Source organism: Bombyx mandarina, chromosome 28 (assembly GCF_030267445.1).
Source record: "Bombyx mandarina strain Sakado chromosome 28, ASM3026744v2".
Taxonomy (NCBI): domain Eukaryota; kingdom Metazoa; phylum Arthropoda; class Insecta; order Lepidoptera; family Bombycidae; genus Bombyx; species Bombyx mandarina.
The window spans coordinates 10,275,833-10,297,561 of NC_143233.1; the positions used below are offsets into that span (position 1 = coordinate 10,275,833).

General features: G+C 39.5%; 1 protein-coding gene across 2 annotated transcripts in view; it reads right to left on the minus strand.

Moving 5' to 3' along the window:
• The window catches only part of dmrt99B (doublesex-Mab related 99B), a 48,985-nt gene that overhangs the window by 18,881 nt on the left and 8,375 nt on the right, over nucleotides 1–21,729 (minus strand). For both annotated transcript variants that reach the window (XM_028179601.2, XM_089739131.1), the window contains exon 3: nucleotides 20,249–20,369. In XM_028179601.2, the coding sequence (XP_028035402.2) occupies nucleotides 20,249–20,369 (121 nt within the window). The remainder of the gene's footprint in view (nucleotides 1–20,248; nucleotides 20,370–21,729) is intronic.

Below are 21,729 nucleotides of genomic sequence, written 5' to 3' on the forward strand. Positions count from 1 at the left end.
GAAAATGTCCAGATTAGTGAACAAGAATTAATACGACTTAGTGTGCCAGATATACCTGAAAACGGTGAACCTGAAAGAATTGAAATTCCAAATGTATTCATTAGTATTAATGACGTTGCTAGAATTATTCGGGCTTCATGGCATCAAGGTGACCACAGCGTTTTCACTTCGGGATTTGCCGGCGTGCAATGTAACGGCATGCACGTTATTTACCCTAAAGCCATACAGTTTCCAGCAAAATTCAATTATGGTACGGCTGAAAGAAGGACGTTGCCCTTAGTTTTGTCATGGGCATTCACCGTCCATAAAATTCAGGGCAGCACCGTCGACCATGCAGTAGTATATTTGGGCTCAAAATTGTTTGAGGAAGGACAAGCATACGTGGCTCTAAGTCGAGTCAAGTCTCTGGAAGGGCTATGAATTGAGGAATTAGATTGTACTAAATTATCAGGTAAGAAACCATGTAATAATGATGCACTGAATGAATTAAATAGAATGAGGAATATTTGGTAGACAATTTCACTAAATACTAAAAACAAGAAAATAAAAATCGGTAAAAAAACTTTTAAGTTAAACGGTTTTATGTGCACTGAAAACTACAAAATAAATAAATAGTTACTTACCTATCAACCTACGTAAGTGATCTCGGTCATTAATATCTCTGATGGTAGTGGTTGTTATAACATGAACCATGTCAGCGGCCGAAAGGCAGTTCATGAAAGAACACTAACACCAGGGTTTGCTTGGTAGGTAAACTAAGCAGCCCACACTATAACAAGTAGGTATTTAGACCTTCTAGTTCAGAAATATTTTAGTACTAGGCAGAATAGCTTTTAGGCATATTAGACTAAAATAAAAACGTGGGGCCCATTATTATTTCTATATTACTTTCTACTATACTAAGTGTGGATTGTATCGACTTATTATAATCGTCATCATCATCATCCTAGCGGTTTATCCCGGTCGCATCCGAAACCTCATAGCTCCGGAGTCCAGGGTCCGCTGAATCGACTTACTATAATCGTAATTGGAGGTTTTGACCATCAATAACCAGCCGTGGCGGCTTCACCAGCGAACGCCGAGCTCATGATCTACCAAAGTATAAGATATGCTCTGCCATAGGTATGATTTCAGAGGGGCCCCACGTTTTTATTTTAGTCTAATATGCCTAAAAGCTATTCTGCCTAGTACTAACATATTTCTGAACTAGAAGGTCAAAATACCTACTTGTTATAGTGTGGGCTGCTTAGTTTATCTACCAAGCAAACCCTGGTGTTAGTGTTCTTTCATGAACTGCCTTTCGGCCGCTGACATGGTTCATGTTATGACAACCACTACCATCAGAGATATTAATGACCGAGGTGACCTACGTAGGTTGATAGGTAAGTAACTATTTATTTATTTTGTAGTTTTCAGTGCACATAAAACCGTTTAACTTAAAAGTTTTTTTACCGATTTTTATTTTATTCTCAATTTGACCACAAACTATAAGCAATAAGAAAAGTTTGACAATAAACAAATAGCATGTATGCATGTGTATGTCAAATACATGGTAGTGTGTGTAATGTTTTTATTATTGATTTAATGTATTTTTATGCATAATTTTAAAGAAATATTAGCATTGTGCACTCCTTCTCTAGATTCTCTATAAGTGTGGTAAATTTCATACTCCCCCGTCCCCGCAATTTTCGTAAAAAGGGATACAAAGTTTTTGCTTCACGTATTAATTATTCAAATATCTAAACTCAATTCTACCAACTGCGAGCCAAACAGAATTACGACTATGTTGGCGGTACTGTATAATAGTCTGAAATTTGGACAATTAATTAGTCGGGCACAATGCGTCGCGGCTCTCGGCGCGGCGACCGACAATGTTCTCTGATTTATAACGGGTCTGGTGGTGAAGTCACAATGTTACCCCGCCGATACCTCCGCGTAATGCGGTCCTGAACTCGACTTACTCGTACTGACTGCCATGAAGGGTTTGATACACCACCACAATAACTAACGAATATAGTTTTGTTTTTATTAGTAAGGCAAAAAAATCGATGTTCTAATGAAAAAGACATTTAGAGTATTCGCATCGAGCGATACTATGTCGGACTTCAAATACTGCAGGCAGATTTTTTTTAAGTTGAAAAATACAAAGTTGGCATCTATGCACGAATGACTTCCACGGTGAAAGCGTTATTACAAAAATGATAGTATAATAGTTATTCACCCTTGAAACCAGAGGTAGGCAGAATGGTAAAACATCCCCTTGCGATTTTTTTTTTGTTTTTTCTGCTTAGGTGGGTGGACGAGCTCACAACCCACCTGGTGTTAAGTGGTTACTGGAGCCCACGGACATCTACAACGTAAATGCGCCACCCACCGTGAGATGAAAGTTCTAAGGTCTCGAGTATAGTAACAACGGCTGCCCCACCCTTCAAACCGAAACGCATTACTGCTTCACGGCAGCGCCCACAATACGGCTTACAACCAGTAATGATTACCGCGACAAAGTATAAATATATAATACACACCTGCAATAATAAGCCTTTAAATAAAATCACCACGAAAGCAGAGCTCACAATCCTTTGGACGAAAAATAATAACATAAAAATAAAACAATTTTCAAACTGGCCACTAATTGCTTTGAAACGATCGCCCTCGACTTATAATAAAGTAATTAAGGACTTTTTTTTGTATGTAAAATATTTTGTTTTTCCTCCGAGCACGCTTTTGGGGGAGAAAAACAGACTTTTGTTTTGCTTTCAATAAAATACACCGTTTGACGCACAACTCTGAAACTGGACGCATTTGTATGAGAGTTTTTACTTGTTTGCAAAACATAGGTCTCCCTGTGAGCAGACGACCAATTATGGATCCAATACATTTGCCAGTAGACCGTGTAAAATACACGATACAAACTTCTATAATACTGGCATACTTTTAGTAACTTAAGAGAAGAAATTTTGGTATTTCTGTAACACCACTTAGATGGAATTAACAGATTTATATGTTTTTTTTTGTTGTTTAATTTTATTCATCATCATCATCGTCATTATCCCGCCCTTCTCCCAGTCACCTGGGGTCGGCGCAACATGTTTTCTCCTTCCATACTCTTCTATCATATACCATTTTTTCGCTCACTCCCCTCCTACCCATATCGTCTTTCACACAATCCATCCATTTCTTCTTAGGTCTACCTCTTCCTCTATATCCTTCCACACTCATAGTTAACACTCTCTTAACAACCTCATTTTCATCTCGTCTCATCACATGTCCATACCATCCCAAACGCGCACTCCTCAGCTTCTCTGTCACAGGTGCCACTTTCAGACTTCCTCTAACATAAGTTGTTGTTGTAACATTGTTGTTTAATTATATTATTTGCCTTTAATTTCCATTTGTAAAATTAAATCTCGAATGTTAGTTACTTTAGTTTGTTAATAGTGTAAAATTGTTTGGTTTTTGTTTTACTGTGTTGAACATTTTGTATAGTTTTTTTTTTACTGTTTATTTGCCGATTTTTTTCCTTACTTAGATGGGTGGACGAGCTCACAGCCCACCTGGTTTAAGTGGTTACTGGAGCCCCTAGAAATCGACAACGTAATTGCGCCACCGACCTTGAGATATGAGCTCTAAGACCTCAGTATAGTTACAACGGCTGCCCCACCCTTCAAACCGAAACGCATTACTGCTTCACGGCAGAAATAGGCAGAGTGGTGATACCTACCCACGCGAACTCACAAGAGGTCCTACTCTACCTATAATTTGCGTAATTACTGGTTAATTACGCAAATTATAATTTTGCGGGTTTCGATTTTTATTACACGATGTTATTCCTTCACCGCGGAAGTGAATCGAGAATATTTGTTAAGTACGTGTTTCATTAGAACAAATGGTGCATCGCTCAACACGAATGCACCGGATGTCTTATCCTTTAGGCCACGACGACTTCATTAATTAATAAAGACCTGAGCGCAGCCCACAAGGAGACTGTCCACCTGGTGTTGTTAGGTCCTGACTCGTACCTAGCCAGGCTTCATTCAGCACCCTCCTCTTGCCTCAGTCAGTAAATAAATTAAACAGACAAATACCAAACCCCCAACAAGCAACATATTAAAAATTCAAACAATAAAAATTCAAAACACGTAACTATTAATAAGATTCGTACTTAATAATAAACCACCCCGAATTTAAGTCGTATTTAACCCTCGCCCTGTCAATAACCAAGTCCATTCTCAAGTGATTAGCGAAAACAACAATACGCTACCCTGGTTCGGGCGGACCAATTGTTCAGGACACCTCGCCGTCACAGAATCCAATGGAATATGATCTTTATGACGTAGATTAGATGTATTAAAATAGAACGCTTAAATACGGACAGTTTGCGAGGTAACTTTGCATCGGCGGGTGGTAACAATAAGTCCAATTGTTAGAAGCCCTTGATGTTGCTCTGCATACACGATAATCAACTTTAACGGCGCATCTTAGGATTGTTTTCAGCTTGCATTTATCGGTTCATGGGTGTACATTGGATTGAAGAATTAGTATTCTATTGCAGTGAAATCATGTGGCGCCTGCAGGGCTACCGGCTTTAATTAAATTATATTACTGACTCCTTTCTCGACCGACTATAAAAAGGTTTGATACTTATGTGGCATCGAACAGAAAACTGATTTTTTCAAAGTCCAATACTATAATGTTAATTTTAAATGAGCATAGGTCTTGGCGACATTATTCCTTGGATTAATTTTTGGCAAATTATAAATTCTACTAAAATTGAATGAATGAATTATCAACTACCCTACCCTTCATTTATATAATGTAATAAGATCATATCTTAAGAATATCACTTCACTGTAGTAGGTATATGTCATATTAAGGACATTAATTACAAATTAAAATACAAAAGTGCAACTACAATGACAACTTTTTTTTTTGCTGTTAAATATTTCAATTTTATGTTGCCAAATGTTGAGCGCCCCTGCCTCGCGCAAATCAAATTACTCTACTGAGTTTAATATCGCTCTCGGTCTATTGTCCTTCGAGTGTTACACGCATACATCTTCATGATAGAAATTAATACAGGAGTCACGTAATAGGGTTGCCACTTCATTTATTTACTGCTTACTGATTGCGCTTTCGTCCTTCAGATATATATAGGAAGAAAAGCGCGGCATTGACGGCGACCCGATGTGGGCGTCCAAATATGATTCACGCAGAATCGTCAGCAATAAACTTTCGTAGTCAAAAGCTTGATAGGTATAGAGCGCAACGTTGCTGCCAATCCTAGATACAGCGACGTACTGCAGACCAATCAAGCTATCGGAGGATCAGGCCGTCCGAAGCAATCGAGGCTTTGTTTAGTCTACCGGCTTCGAAGGCAAGTGCGTCATCGGTCATTGTTCAACCACGTACACATGCACAACATCAATAGGCAACCGAATCAATAACTAAACAGTCCAAACACTAGTTTTGGGGGGTGCTAATTACCATTACCTTTTCTAATACAATTTTTGATATAATTTTTTATTCCATCCCATTTAAAATTTAATTTTTTCCACTCCAATTAACTTAAATTCAATCCAATATATTAAAAAAAATATGACTAACACAGGGATAAAGGTTGTCCCATAATAAAAAGGGACAGATAACCAGGAGGGAGGTTTTAGTCCGTAGGTCACTGAGACACTTTCTCAGTGGCGTCGGGCATGCCCATTGGCCCGGGCCCTTGGGTATCCATGAGGATATCCTCCCGACCACGCGAAAAAAATAATTGAAATTACCATCATATTTGTGTGAAAAAACAAACGACTTGAGGTTTTAGATCACTAATAGAAATCAAACATCTTTGGATCTTGGTTAAAAAACAAATTACTTTATAAGCCACGTCGGTACAATGAGCATCGTCAGTTCGCTTCCGTCCTATTGTAAGTTCTCTTTAACATTTAAAAATCTCAAAACAAACAGAAGCCGTATTCGGTCCCGGAATATACTTATCAACCTGACACCGCTCGCTAGATTTAATCAATCAAAAAACAAGGGAAAAAGTTTAATAAAAAAAATAATAAAAACAAGTTAAGAATACTGTGAAGTGCCTCCGTGTATCACTTACACTCGGATATAAAAGGGAAGATTCGTAATGGGGTTCTTTAAGGGCGCCGTTGGCATTTTATTGGCATAGTTGGCGCGGTGCTACAGTATAAAGTTACTGATGTTTAACGTTAGTAGGTATACTACCGCGGCTTGATTTTCTTAAATTTACGAAAGATCCTGTATGAAGCAGGTTGGTAGGCAGCGGCTTGGCTCTGCCCCTGGCATTGCTGAAGTCCATGGGCGACGGTAACCACTCACCATCAGGTGATGGCCGTATGCTCGTCTGCTTACAGGGCAATAAAAAAAATGAATAGCGTAATGAAGACGGGGATCCGAAAACTGCTCCCATCACTGAAGCTAAGCTCAATTGCGTCTTTCTCGCTAGAAGTGGGCAAGTTTCATGATTACTGTCCAAGATATGCGACCCGATATCGACCACAGGATCCTAAGTGAGTATCGTATCGTAATTAGTGTTGCTGCTGTCCACGCACTAGCAAAGGTTTACTGGTGGTAGGACCTCTTGTGAGTTCGCGCGGGTAGATACCACTACCCTGCCTATTTCTGCCATGAAGCAGTAATGCGTTTCAGTTTGAAGGGTGGGGCAGCCGTTGTAGCTATACCTGAGACCTTAGAACTTATATCTCAAGGTAGGTGGCGGCATTTACGTTGTAGATGTCTATGGGCTCCGGTAACCACTTAACACCAGCCACCACGAGCTCCCGGGCTCGTCCACCAACATAAGCAAAATAAAACAGCACATCCGTTGTTAAATTAAAATGGCTCGAATCTCAGACTTCGATCGCAAGGAACGCGTTACGCCGCTAAGCCTGATACATTTTTACCCGAATCGAATAGACGACCCACTTAACCGCAAATAGTCTTGCAATAGAATATACTATTTGATATCAAACGCACACATCCTCGGGCGTTCGTCGATTACTCAAACATTAAACTTACCCTTAAAATTGGAGGACACTTCAACTGACAGTGCATATAAATATCACCTTTACCATAATTGATATACAGCCTATATTAGATTGCAACATGTGATCTATAATCGAAATTTGTGTGTTTACTGAAATGACTCTTAAATGTATGGGTTAGAGTATAAATTGCTTTGATATTCGTTTAGAGTTTTGTGTTTTTCTTTCTATTTAATATCCAACTGAATTGCAACTTAAAGGAAAGTTAAAATAAGGTTAGAATTTATCTGCCGATAATCCGATGTTTCCTTGAAAAGGTTTCAATAACATGTCCTTCACGAGTGCTTGTTTAGAATTCGGTTTTTTTCTCTCTCTTTCACTGTTCAAGTATTATTGAATGTTTTTTTTTTAAACGCAATTATATCAATTTACAGAAAGACGTGAAGTTTATTTGGATGCAGGCCACTCGGGCCACTCGAGAAATAATAAATTGTGTACGAAATAACCACAGATAATATTTTTACTCTCCCTTTTTTATGGCCCTTACAGGCCGACGGGCATACGAGCAACCCACCTGATGGTAGTGGTTATCGTCGGTATCGACAGCAAAGCCAGAAGCAAAGTCAGCCGCTGCCTACCGTGGAGTACTCTTCGCAAGATTGAAGGATATGTCTCTGAAGAAGGTTATGTCAAAGCACTTAGGTATGGAAACTCGTCCCAAAGCCGGAAGGTTTGTGGCAGAAAATATCTCGGAAAACGCACTGTAGATGTATTTCTGTGTATCATTAGCTAATTTGTTCTAAGTGATGGTCGACAATCACGATAATGAGCATGGACTCCATTATCAGTTTATCACCAGGCGAACTGTCAGTCTAAAACAGTTAAACTGAATGTCCATCTATCTAACAAAATCCTTTCATGAAATGAAATATAAAAGTTCATTGATGAAAACCCCTGGCTTTAAATTTTTTTTACCACAAACAAATCCGTGGCTATTTAAATACAAATATGAACATTTAGTAAGCCGATCCCTTTGCTATCGACTCAAAGAAAAGAACTTGTAAACTCCAAAACAGTTGAAAAGCCGGAAAACATCAGATCTAAAACGAAAAAAAAAAACTTTTCAACCCTTTTCAAAATGGACGTGTACTCATTAAAAACCATTTACAATGAATATCCACGTTGCATCCGCTGACCTCGAGTGGACGTGAGATAGAGTATACGTACTTTGTGCACAAGAGAACAGGATCGGTATATAATGTAAGTGCCACTTCAAATATAAATGGTATCGGTTCTGGACCGAGACAGAGATAGTTGTTTGATGCGAGTGCGAAGGGGAGGGTCGCTTTAAGCTGCGCTCGAGTGGCGGCCGGGCGGCCGCTCGCTAGTTTGTTGTGGTTACGATTTTGTATTTATTGATTTATCTGTTTGTGAATTACGCGCCATTTCATCTGACAGTGACGCTGATTTTTTTTTAAAGGTATTTTATGACCTGGTAACTAAGACTTTTAGGTCAAGTCTTATTTTAATTTTAATGAAAACTGCATTATCATTTTACTTTAATATTATCAATATTGTCGTCCATAATTATTATAAAATATTTTTTTGTGTATCTCAGGAATGTGGACAAGATAGGACTATCATAACAAATTACATTATTATTTTAGCAACGTTTCGGTCTTTTATTAGACCTTCATCAGGCATCTGAAAATTACACATAATTGTTAACCAACACGTGTTGGCTTTGTTTCCCAAATCAAAAATAGTAATTAACTGATTTAGCGGCTTTGTAGATTTGTGTTATTTTCTGATGTCTAAGGCAATTGCGCAGTGTAGGATAGTGATTATTTAAATTCATATTATGGTAAATATGGTAGTGTCGACAATTGTTGTTTTTTGTATTGTTGGTTATCAATTATGTGTAATTTTCAGATGCCTGATGAAGGTCTAATAAAAGACCGAAACGTTGCTAAAATAATAATGTAATTTGTTATCATAGTCCTATCTTGTCCACATTCCTGAGATACACAAAAAAAAATATTATTTCATTTTAATATTCATTATTTTTTACAAATTTTTAATATATTTATGTATCGGTTTATAAGTGTTTATGTCTTTTAATAACTCTGCAAGTGGCGGCGGGCGTGATGAAGAATCGGACTTAATTTTCCCATCACTGAGTTCTTTAGCCAATACTAATCTGTCAAGCAAGAAGTTTTGACAGTCAAATATAAGATGCTTAATGGTGCCTTCTTTGGAAACCCCAGTGACACGCGCCTTGTAATTACGGACCGGTCTGAGGATGCTTTGTCTTCATGTCGCGGACCTTAGAATATTGGAGTCACACCAACATTAAAGTAACTCACACAGTCAAGCCGCTTTCAGACTACGCTATAATATATAGCTCATTTTTTTACTCATTTCATTACTAGTAGTAGGACCTCTTGTGAGTCCGCACGGGTAGGTACCACCACTCTGCCTTTTTCTACCGTGAAGCAGTAATGCGTTTCGGTATGAAGGGTGGGGCAGCCGTTATAACTGTACTGAGACCTTAGAACTTATATCTCAAGGTGGGTGGCGCATTTACGTTGTAGATATCTATGCGTTCCAGCAACCACTTAACACAAGGTGGGCTGTGAGCTCGTCCACCCATCTAAGCTATAAAAAAAAAACATAGCACAACAATATCACGCACCATACATTGTTATGGACACGTTCACACTGTACTGTGCTGTACCTACTATTATTGTCTAAATATAGGGACTTTTTGGCGGGAACACGTGGAGTGAAGTTGTGTGATTTGTTTTATTTTGTCTATTTAGTGTTTCTTCGGGTTTAAATGTGTAATAACGGTGGTTTATTAACTGTTTAATGTCTGTGAAAGTGCACAAATGTGGGAAAATGAAACAAAGCCGCTGGCTAGACGTAACTTCTCGGGATCCTCCAAAAAGTCCACTGAAAAAATCTTAGTAAATGACTACCATTTTACTGAGATTATATTTAATTTTCAACCCATATCATCTCAATTCATTTCATTTAATTTCATCCCAGTTGATTAGTGTCTCAAATTAATCATCTTCATTTCATTGGACTCCATCATATCATTTTTCATAAAAATATTAATAATATAAATTAAAATAAAAGATGACTTAAAGGTCTCAGTTACCAGGTCATAAAATCTCTTAAAAAAATCTAAATATAGGCTGCTATACTATAGAGTATAGTGTAGTCTGAAATCAGCTTCATTTAACTCAAATCATCAGTATATATCGCTCCTGAGTGTGTCACAAACTTCAAGGCCAGAGACATTCATCAACAACAGTGACGATGTAAAAGTAAATGTATACCTAACTTCCATCGGAGCCCGCTCGGGTAAACACGGCAGTCCGGGTGCGATGCGACGTTCCTCATTGGAAGTCAGTAGACCACCACTAAGATTGCAACTCCTCAGGTCCTAGAGCGAGCGTCACTTACCGACAACAAAAACTCTAGCAGACTCTTTCGAAGAAATCCCACAAATTCGTCAAACAATTTGACCAAATGTCACTCATATCGAATTACCAACAAATGTTTGATCCAAAACTGTGCACAATAGACGGTGTGTCAACGAGGGGGTGTGATGGCGTCCCTAGCTCGAACGGGTTTCCATTTATAGGGATATAGGAAATATTGTTCGAAAAACCCAAAAAAAATTGTTCCATTGCTTAACTGACCCACACATAAAATATCATAGACATGTGAAAATACAATATGTACTGTCTCAGAACTAGGGAGCAGAATAGGCCGGTTATAGAAGTAGAATGTAATTTGGGTATTGAATTGTCCTGGTCTAAAGGATTAGGCGTCCGGTACATTGGTATCGAGCGAAGCCATAGTGCCGGTGTTCGAATCCCGCTGACAGGTAAAAAAAAATTCTAATGAATTTCAAATAATCGTTCTATAATAAAAATCAAAAAACGCAAAAAATATAATTGACGGTAATTAGTGGCTATAGGCATTGTACAAACCCGCCCGGGTTAGTACCGCCGCCCTGACACCGATGACTAACTAACCAGCTCCAGACCCACGGCCACCTTCCCCGGTCAACTCATGACTCTCGTCATAAATCGTTTGAACAATAAATCAATTAATATCTATCGTTTAATTAATTTTTCCCCGATTCTTCGCACCCTCTGAGGGTGAAACGACAAGGGAAGATCGCTTAAATTCATGGCATTCAATCGTTATTCGCGGTTCAATATTTAAAGCTGATGAATTTGCACTGACTGACGGTCGACTGTAGGTCTAGTTCACAACGACTTCAAGTCGTCGTGGCCTAAAGGATAAGACGTCCGGTGCATTCGTTTTTTTTTCCTACCTATGCTGATAGCCTTGAGAGGCTATATCAGCTTCGCCCTAACGTTTGTAGGTGAGCTCGCGGGGCTCAAACCGGAGAGTTGCTAACACTGACCCTAGCAAGAGCCGTGCTTCGCAGAATCTACCACCGGATCGGAAACGCGACCCACTGAGAAGAACCGGCGAGAAACTCAGTGGGTTGTGTCTATGGGTTAGTTCGCTCGTCGAGCCCTTCATCGCAAGCGACGCGTTCGACGAGGACAGTGACCAAAAAGGTGCATTCGTATGTAGCGATGCACCAGTTGTCGAATCCCGCAGGCGGGTACCAATTTTTCTAATGAAATACGTACTCAACAAATGTTCACGATTGACTTCCACGATGAAGGAATAACTTCGTGTAATAAAAATCAAATCCGCAAAATTATAATTTGCGTAAATACTGGTGCTAGAACCTCTTGTGAGTCTGGGCGGGTAGGTACCACCACCCTGCCTATTTCTGCCGTGAAGCAGTAATGCGTTTCGGTTTATAGGGTGGGGCAGCCTTTGTAACTATACTGAGATCTTAGAGCTCATATCTTAAGGTCGGTGCCGCAATTACGTTGTCGATTTCTAGGGGCTCCAGTAACCACTTAAACCAGGTGGGCTGTGAGTTCGTCCATTTATCTAAGCAATAAAAAAGGCGTTCTGTAAGGGACAATGCCCGGCGCGGCTTGCTCAGTAGTCTACATCAACTAACAGATAACTCAGCATTAGATCAGTCTACGTCAATCCTCCATATAGAACGTTTGCCCTTATTGTGCTTTTTTTATTAAACTGCATTCATTTGTCGAGTTAACAGTTTGCTGACAATTAGAAAAAGCCTAAAACCCTACAAACCCTAAGCACTCCGCGGTAAGAACAGACATCCGCTAACTTTGTGACGTGGTTCAATAACCTCCAATACCTAAATATAGATGCATAAATACAATTCTGAGATCGAACATTGAAAACTATTTCTACCGCCTGTGTTCCTATGGTATCCTGTAGTAAATTACTTGAATACCACAAAACTGTAAACCAACTGACGATTGTACAACCGTGGTAAGCTCCCCTTACGAATCAAAGGGGTGCAAAAAGAGTTTTACAACCTCTCAATTAACCCGACTAAATTGTGTATAATCTAACCGGCGGGTTGAAATTAAACATTCAGAGTGACTTCTTTGTTCGGTCGCGTTATACGGAGCAAATGTCAAAGTGAGTGCCCCATTCATTTGAGGTTATATATTCGTGTTGCAAACAAATTTAAAACACGCGACTGTGAAGTGACTTGCTCGTTTCATTTAAGTATTTGTTGCATGTAGAACTTACACAGTTTTGAGGGTGAACGTTGCCGGAGCTAAGAGTTGTTAATGCACAGCTGTAATTAATTTGGCGGCACGAAATTCGCAGCCAAACAAAGTTACATTACCTAAGAAAGCTACGTCAGTGTATCTAATAATAATTAATACAGTCATGGCTCCGTGAAAACAAACTTATTTTTGAACCAGTTAAGCAAGCCTTTGCAGGAATGTGGTACGACGTCTTGTGAGTCCGCACGGGTAGGTACCACCACCACCCTGCCTATTTTTGCCGTGAAGCCGTTGTACTGTTAAAAGTAAGATCTTACAACTCGTATCTCAAGGTGGGGGGCGGCATTTACGTTGTAGATGTCCATGGGCTCCAATAACCACTTAACACCAGGTGGGCCGTGAAAAAAAGAATCCATAGACATCATAACGTAAATGCCATCGGCTTGCGTCTCCACTGCACGTAGTGTATAGAGACGTTGTTCGCAGTACCAGAAAGGCTGGGAGTATCTCCCCGTACCCCACCACCACTGAACCATTATTTGACACGCGAAGTGTTTCTGAAGCTCCAAATTGTTGGTCTTGATACCGCGTGCTCATACAATATCTTTATTGCTGTGACATTATGCGATGCTCATAAGGCGCCCCTGTACATTCCGAGGTCTGCCTCCACCGTGAGGCACAAGCGAGGAGCGGTTTTCAAAATTATTGAAACAAATGTATACCCTGTCGTATCACTCTTGTCAGAGCGGTCGTGATCGACATTCAATATAATTGCTGTGGGCAAATGTGATGCACCTCACGAGTAATCGCCACTTCTCCCGGTTTGTGGCGGGCTTAGTACACTCATGCAAACATTATTTGTATACACAAATACCATTACTGGTGGTAGGACCTCTTGTGAGTCCGCGGGGGTAGGTACCACCGCCCTGCCTATTTCTGTCGTGAAGCAGTAATGCGTTTCGGTCTGAAGGGTAGGGCAGCCATTGTAACTATACTGAGGGTAGGGCAGCCATTGTAACTATACTGAGATCTTAGAACTTATATCTCAAGGCGGGTGGCGCTTTTACGTTGTAGATGTCTATGGGCTCCAGTCACCACTTAACACCAAGTGGACTGTGAGCTAGTCCATCCACCTAAGCAAAAAAAGAAAACAACAACCGCTAATTGTCGACTTGACTTGGTCGGTTGGACTTGCACGGGCAACCTTCCACTTCTTCTATTTTGCCGTGAACGACAAGGCGCTCTATGGAGTCACTTCCTCGCCTGGAGATATGCCCAAAAACTGATAATATACACCCATGCACAAGCGCCGAAAGATGCTTCTTAATGCCGGGTTCTCGAAGAACAATGTAAATTAAACAAATGTAAATCGTAAAAAAGAATCGCTGACTGCATTAACCTCATATCAACGAGAACGAAAAGAAATCAAAAATCACCATATTATTCCCACGTTCAAAAGCTCAACTTGACTTTACCACACAATCAATAATAGGATTTATGAAAAGTCTCCGCCAAAATTAAACTTTCTAATTATTATTTTTTTCATTTATTGCTTAGATGTGTGGACGAGCTCACAGCCCACCTGGTGTTAAGTAGTTACTGGAGCCCATAGACATCTACAACGCAGATACGCCACCCACCTTGAGATACAAGTTCTAAGGTCTCAGTATAGTTACAACGGCTGCCCCACCCTTCAAACCGAAACGCATTACTGCTTCACGGCAGAAATAGGCAGGGCGGTGGTACCTATCCGCGCGGACTCACAAGTGGTCCTACCACCAGTAAAAATTACAAAAGGTACTTATCTATATATTAATACGTGAAGGAAAAACTTTGTATCCCTTTTTACGAAAATTGCGCGGACGGGGGAGTATGGAATTTCCCACACTTATAGAGAATATAGAGAAGGAGTGCAGAATGTTAATATTTTTTTTAAATTATGCATAAAAATACATTAAATCAATAAAAAAAACATTACACACACTACCATGTATTTGACGCACATACGTAGGTATGCATACTATTTATTTATGGTCAAACTTTTGTTCTTGAAGTCTGTGGTCATATTGAGAATAGATTAAATATTATTTGTCTTTATTAATATTTTTCTATAGTGTAGTCTTGGCGAAAATTGTGATTATAGATGTATAATTGTCTTTGAAAATAGAATCGTAACTAAGAGTCTGAAATATTGGAAAGCGAATGTTTTCTGTGAAGGTTAGACAACTCGCTGGCGCTTATGTCTCGGTCCGCAACCTTGCCCCAGCTATAGGCGGCGTCACCCCGCGCGACGGAATGCGATCCCGCACATACAGAGTGCAGTAACACTCCATTATTACTTTATATTACTGTTGGCCGGGCCTTGCGGGGCGCTTTGTACGGCGACTCTTTATTGGATGGTAAGTGACACGAGCGCGCGGCCCAATGGCTCTGTTTGCCGCGTGCGGAAAAAGACGCAATTAAACTTAAAGGACAATTCAATATGACGCCTTTGCGGGTCGTAGAGACGGTCATATACATGATCCTCGCGATGATTTCAATGATTTTGCGTCAAGTAACTATGAAATGTCAATGTCAACATTACAGTAGTAGTAGTTCATTTTTCCAATTGGAAAGGCGAAAGGTCACATCATACAGCCTAATCTTTTGTATATTCTGTTTTATGAAGAATTTTGTGGAACGAAAAGGACTTTTTGGCGGGAATGCGAGGAATGAAGTTGTGTAATTTGTTTTATTTTGTCTATTTAGTGTTTCTTCAGGTTTAAATGTGTAATAACGGTGGTTTATTAACTGTTTAATATCTGTGAAAGTGCACAATTGTGGGAAAATGAAACAAAGCCGCTGGACGTAGCTTCTCGGGATCCTCCAAAAAGTCCACTGAAAAAATCTCAGTAAATGACCACCATTTTACTGAGATTATATTTCATCCCATATCATCTCACCTCATTTCATTTAATTTCATCCCAGTTGATTAATGTCTCAAATTAATCATCTTCATTTCATTTCATATTATCATTTTTCATAAAATTATGAATATAAATTAAAATAAGACATGACCTTAAAGGTCTTAGTTACCAGATCATAAAATCCCTGAAAAAATGTGGAACGAATTGAAATGAAGTTGATTTTAATAGACTATAATCAATTGAAATAAAATAAAGACTTAGTAAGTGGTGGTTGTTTACCGAGATTTTTTGGAAGATCCCCTGCAACAACGTCATGTGGATTTGTTTTGTTTTCCACAATGTTTGCACGTTCTGAGTTAATAAAATAAGCCACCGCTATGACTCGTTTGAACTTGAAGGAGCACGAAATTGACAAAACAAAACAACCCACACCACTTCGCCGCGTCAGTTTGCAGTTAGAAGAATGAGAGAGTGTCGTCAATTTAAAAAAGTAGTGGTCCCCCGGTAGTCGAAATTCGACTATAATTAATTGAAATTATAAGTTTGTACATTATCATGATTGTATTTTCAAAGACTATTATGCTTCTATAATCACAAATTTCGCCAACACTACACTATAGAAAAATAATAATAAAGACAAACAATATTTAATCTATTCCCAATTTGACCACAGACGTCAAGAACAAAAGTTTGACAATAAATAAATAGTATGCATGCGTGTGTGCGGCAAATACATGGTGGTGTGTGTAATGTTTTCTTTATTGATGTATTGTATCTTTTATGCATTATTTTAAAAAAAATTAGCATTGTGCACTTCATCTCTATATTCTCTATAAGTGTGGGAAATTTCATGCTACTCCGTCCGCGCAATTTTCGTAAAAAGGGATACAAAGTTTTTGCTTCACGTATTAATATACAGATGCTTCGCTCTTTGGAGTTATCTTAATATAATTGGATTCAGAATTACCACGTCACCAACTGAGAAGACCAACAGAGAAGGGAATATGTTGTTTGTTTGGTAAAAAACGAGTTTTGTTAAGCTTTCGAGGCTAAACCAACATATGGCGATCTACTGTCACTGATGGTCAGCCAATGTCACGGGCACAATCGACATTCTACAAGCCTCATTCAAACAAGGTCGTGTGATGGCGCTCAGGAAACAGCCTGGATGGAAGCTTATACCAGAGTCTGATGCGATGTGTGGGAAAAATTATCAATGGCATCGTCCTGGACAGACTTAGGTACGTTAAATGAAGATCCGAGATTATTTCAAACAATACCTCAAAGTCAATATTACTGTATCAGGAAAAGTTTTCTAACTAAACCTAATCAAATTTAAGTTATTCTATGCTAACTTATACTTTATAGTCAAATTATTTCATTAAACTACCGTTAAGACTCATGTTTTATTTTTCATAGCTGTACATTTAAGACAGCGGCTCTCAACTTTTTTAACCCAACGACGCCTTTACATACTTTTTACAAGTTCGCGACATTCCTATATACTTGCGTACTAAATTTTGGTAAGTTAAACTGAAGGTAACGGTTTAACGGTAGGCAGCGGCTTGGCTCTGCTCCTGGCACTACTGAAGTCCATGGGCGACGGTAATCACTTACCCTCAGGTGGGCTGTATGCTCGTCTGCCTACAAGGGCAATAAAAAAAAGGTAAGCCAGTTTAGGTACATTTATTAAAGTATATATCAATTCATCTATTAATCATAGTTAACATGTAGTGAACAGTTGTATCCTAGAGATGCAATACCTCAGATCACCCTAGATAAAAATATCGTATTTATTAAATCTCTCTACAGGGGCGACGAAGCATCGTGTCGCGACACTGCGGTTGAGAGCCGCTGGTTTAGCGCGCGATTTAATCTTGGCGACAACAGAGCAATCGCGGGCCAATTAACCGGCGGAGTAGCCGCCAGTGTTAAGTGTAGCCACTCTGCGTCGCTGCAAACAACGGGGCCAGTTGAAAAGGCGGAAAAAAAACGAGAAAGAGTTATCGCGCCCGCCGCGAGATCGCGCGCAATGCGACACAAATAAACCCAATGGAAGTTATGGCCGGGCCAGCACGGTTTGTTTGTGAATCGAGTTTAGATTACGGCTCATTGACAAACGGGTCGTTAAGCAAGCCTTAAATTTTTTTTATTGCCCTTTTAGGCAGACAAGCATACGGCCCACCTGATGGTGAGTGGTTACCTTCCCCCATGGACTTCAGCAACGCCAGGAGCAGAGCCAAACCGCTGCCTACCGCTTAATACTCTCCACAAGCCTCGTTTGAAGAAGGACATGTCATAGTGCTCGGGAAACACCTGATGTGGCACGTGCACTTTCGAAGCTTACAATATATATTTTATTATCTCATCGGTAAGCAACCGTCCATGAGCGACGATAACCATTCACCATTAGGTGGGCCGTTTGCCTACATGGCTAATAAAATAAAATAAACTAGATCGCCCTAATTCGCCTAAGACATTTTTTATTATTATTGCTTAGATGGGTGGACGAGCTCACAGGCCACCTGGTGTTAAGTGACCACCTTGAGATTCCGTTCTAAGATCTCAGTATAGTTACAATGGCTGCCCCACCCTTCAAACCGAAACGCATTACTGCTTCACGGCAGAAATAGGCAGGGTGGTGGTACCTACCCGCGCGGACTCACAAGAGGTCCTACCACAAGTACCTAATTACGCAAATTATAATTTTAATTAATTAGACTCAACACATTCTGACATTTGTAATGATTCCTGAAGTATATTCTGTACCTTTATGATTTAAATACTTATAATTCAAGGCATAGGTACTTCAGATTGATATAAAAAAGAGCATTTCCTTTATAAATACAAATGTATCCAAAATCATTGGTTCACTGCACAGCACTGGGTCCCGAAGAGCTAAAGCGCTAACCGCAAGGTACACGAGGAAGCCTTAGTAAAAAATATAATTATACGATTTGAAACAGCTCTGCCCCTGGCATTGCTGAGGTCCATGGGCGACGGTAACCACTCACCATCAGGTGGGCCGTATGCTCGTCTGCCTACACGAGCAATAAAAAAAATATTTGCTAACAAGCAATGCGTGAGAGATACAGACAGAAATTATCTTTGCGAGTGCCAGAATAAAATGTCACAACGTTTTGCAATTGCTTCGAAGGTTAAATAACATCTGAGTGACAGAAAGATAACATCAGAAAGCGGTCTTAATCCGTTCGACTGATCACTTCCATAAATAACATGTGAATTAAGTAATTTTAGTAACGACTAGCTGTACCCGTCCGCTTCGCTGGGCATTTAAAATTAACATTATTATTTCTCACCCCCACAAAGATTCTCATCATTAACGCCCCCGCAACTGGTGTAGAGAGTCCAAAACTCATATAAATATTCGCCTATCCATTAAGTACATGTATTTTCTACATGGATACCAAGTTTCAAGTCAATCGGATGCGTGGTTCGGTAGTTATAATGGAACATCCGTAAAAACCACTGTAGACATGTATTAGTATAGACAAGCTCTCGGATGTGTTATCTAGGTATATATTAATACGTGAAGGAAAAACTTTATATCCCTTTTTACGAAAATTGCGCGGACGGAGGAGCATGAAATTCTTCACACTTGTAGAGAATATAGAGAAGAAGTGCACAATGCTAATATATTTTTTAAATAATGCATAAAAGATACAATAAATCAATAAAGAAAACATTACACACACTACATACCGTGTATTTGACGCACACACGCATGCTTACTATTTATTGTCAAACTTTTGTTCTTGACGTCTGTGGTCAAATTGAGATTAAATATTGTTTGTCTTTATTAATATTTTTTATAGTATAGCCTTGGCGAAATTTGTGATTATAGAAGTATAAAATATTATACAATCATAATAGTGTACAAACTTATTATACAATTCCAATTAATTAAAGTCGAATTTCGACTACAGCGGGACCTCTTGTTCGACTTAAATGTTTTGAGGAAAGTAAGTGTAAGTGTTATAACGCGCGTACCTACCTATATATTTACCTACCTATTTATTTATTAGATTTACGGTATGATATTGTTGGTACGGTATGATGTTAATGTTTTGATGATGGGCTAGTGCGTGTTATAGGGCCGCTTGGAGAGATCCTGCAGCCCTGCGCGCTGATAGCAGCAACTGAGCATTCGGTAGATATTATATAGTTCAAGATAGTCGTTTGAGCGTAGACCTAATTTGTTAAAATATATCCGATATATACCTTAGAACAGTATCTAGACTAATTTCGAAAATTTAAATAAAATCACTTGTGATATATTTAAGCAACTAGCTTTTGCCCGCGATTCCGTCCGCGTGAAATAATTACTTTGGCATAACATTAAATTTTACCCCCACTTCATTTACGTAGAAAGTGAAAATATTTTTGAATTATAGAATGTTAAGGAGCTATTTAAGCCCCTATTTTGAAACATTCTTTATTGGTGCTCCACTTGTATTGGTTTTACCGTGATGTTATATAGCCTATAGCCTTCCTCAATAAATGGGCTATCTAACACTGAAAAAATTTTTCAAATCGGACCAGTTGTTCCTGAGATTAGCGCGTTTAAGCAAACAAACTCTTCAGCTTTATAATATTAGTATAAGTTCCAAAAGATTTTTGTAGTGAATTAATTATTAAAAGCACAAACCTGGTGATCCGTCGGGCATATCGGCGTAGTGGTGCGGCGCGCTGGACGGCTGCCCCGCGTATAGTAGGTTCAACTCCCGGGCTTCGTTCTCCTCTTGGGCTTGCTGGCGACGGAGGGCAACCTTCGGACAAATGACCTTCCTGGTATTTTACGTGTAAGGCAGACTCGCTATACTTATTTTTATATTTTACTAGCTGACCCGGCAGACTTCGTAGTGCCTCAATCGATAAATAAAAGACCTAAACTTAGGTATAAAATAAACTTAAAACAAACAAAAGGAATCCGTCCGACGGGGGACACATTAAAGGGAAAACAAAATTGTTATTTTTATTTTATTCCGAGCATTTTCATATTTATCTACTTTTTTTAAACCTTCTCTGGACTTCCACAAATAATTCAAGACCAAAATTAGCCAAATCGGTCCAGCGGTTCTCGAGTTTTAGCGAGACTAACGAACAGCAATTCATTTTTATATATATAGATATTGCATTCTATATTTAGGTACACGAATATTGTCTATTTTCAGTCATCGTGGCGTTAAGAATAGAACGTGTGTTGCATTCGTATCAAACGATGCCACTGAGCCAACGTTCGAATGCCAAAGGCACCTACCAGTTATTCCAATGAAATGCGTACTAAATAACATCGTGTCATTAAAATCAAGACCGCAAAAAAATACGTAATTAGGTATTGGTGATAATTAATTACTGGAAAGAGACCCCGCGGCCGATCACCTAGCCGTTGGTGTGGTCAAATAACCGCCCTAACTGGTCTGCCAGTCGCAACCGCCATTCGAGAAGCCGAGGACCGGACGAGGTGGAAACAGCTCACGAGACAGGCTACGGTCAAGTTTCAGGGACACGACCTTCAGTAATGAAGAAAGCGCCGAAGAAGTTGACGATAAGGTGTCTTGGAAGTCCACACGGAGCCACACCGGCTATTTCTGCTATGAAACCGCAATGTGCTTCGGCTTAAAGAGCGGGGCAGCCGTTGTACCGTAAAACTGAGACCTTAGAACTCATGTCTCGTGTTGGGTGATGGCATTTTCGTTGGATATGTCGACGGGCTTCGGTAAACACTCAACACCAGGTGGATCTTGAGCATGGCATGCTACACACAGAGTGATTATTCCTTGCGCCAAAACGAGAATGACCTACTGGCCTGAAGAAACTATTGGTTTCACGTAACATGAGCTGACGGTGGTCGACCGTGCTCCCTCGGGACTATAAACCCCCAAAATGGCCATTGATACATTGCGTGCAAAATGTTAAATGCATTTTAGAATAGATTTTTAGTTGTGATATCTTTGTTGGGATATTCATTTGGAATGTATATCTTTAGGGTTGGCGATTAATGGAAGCCGAAATATTAATATTATAATAGCGGTCTATTATTTCAGTTCAGTACAGTGTTATCGATAACACGTCCCACACACACAATCGGTGGAGCAGAAGACAAAACATGATAGCAACGGTCAATTA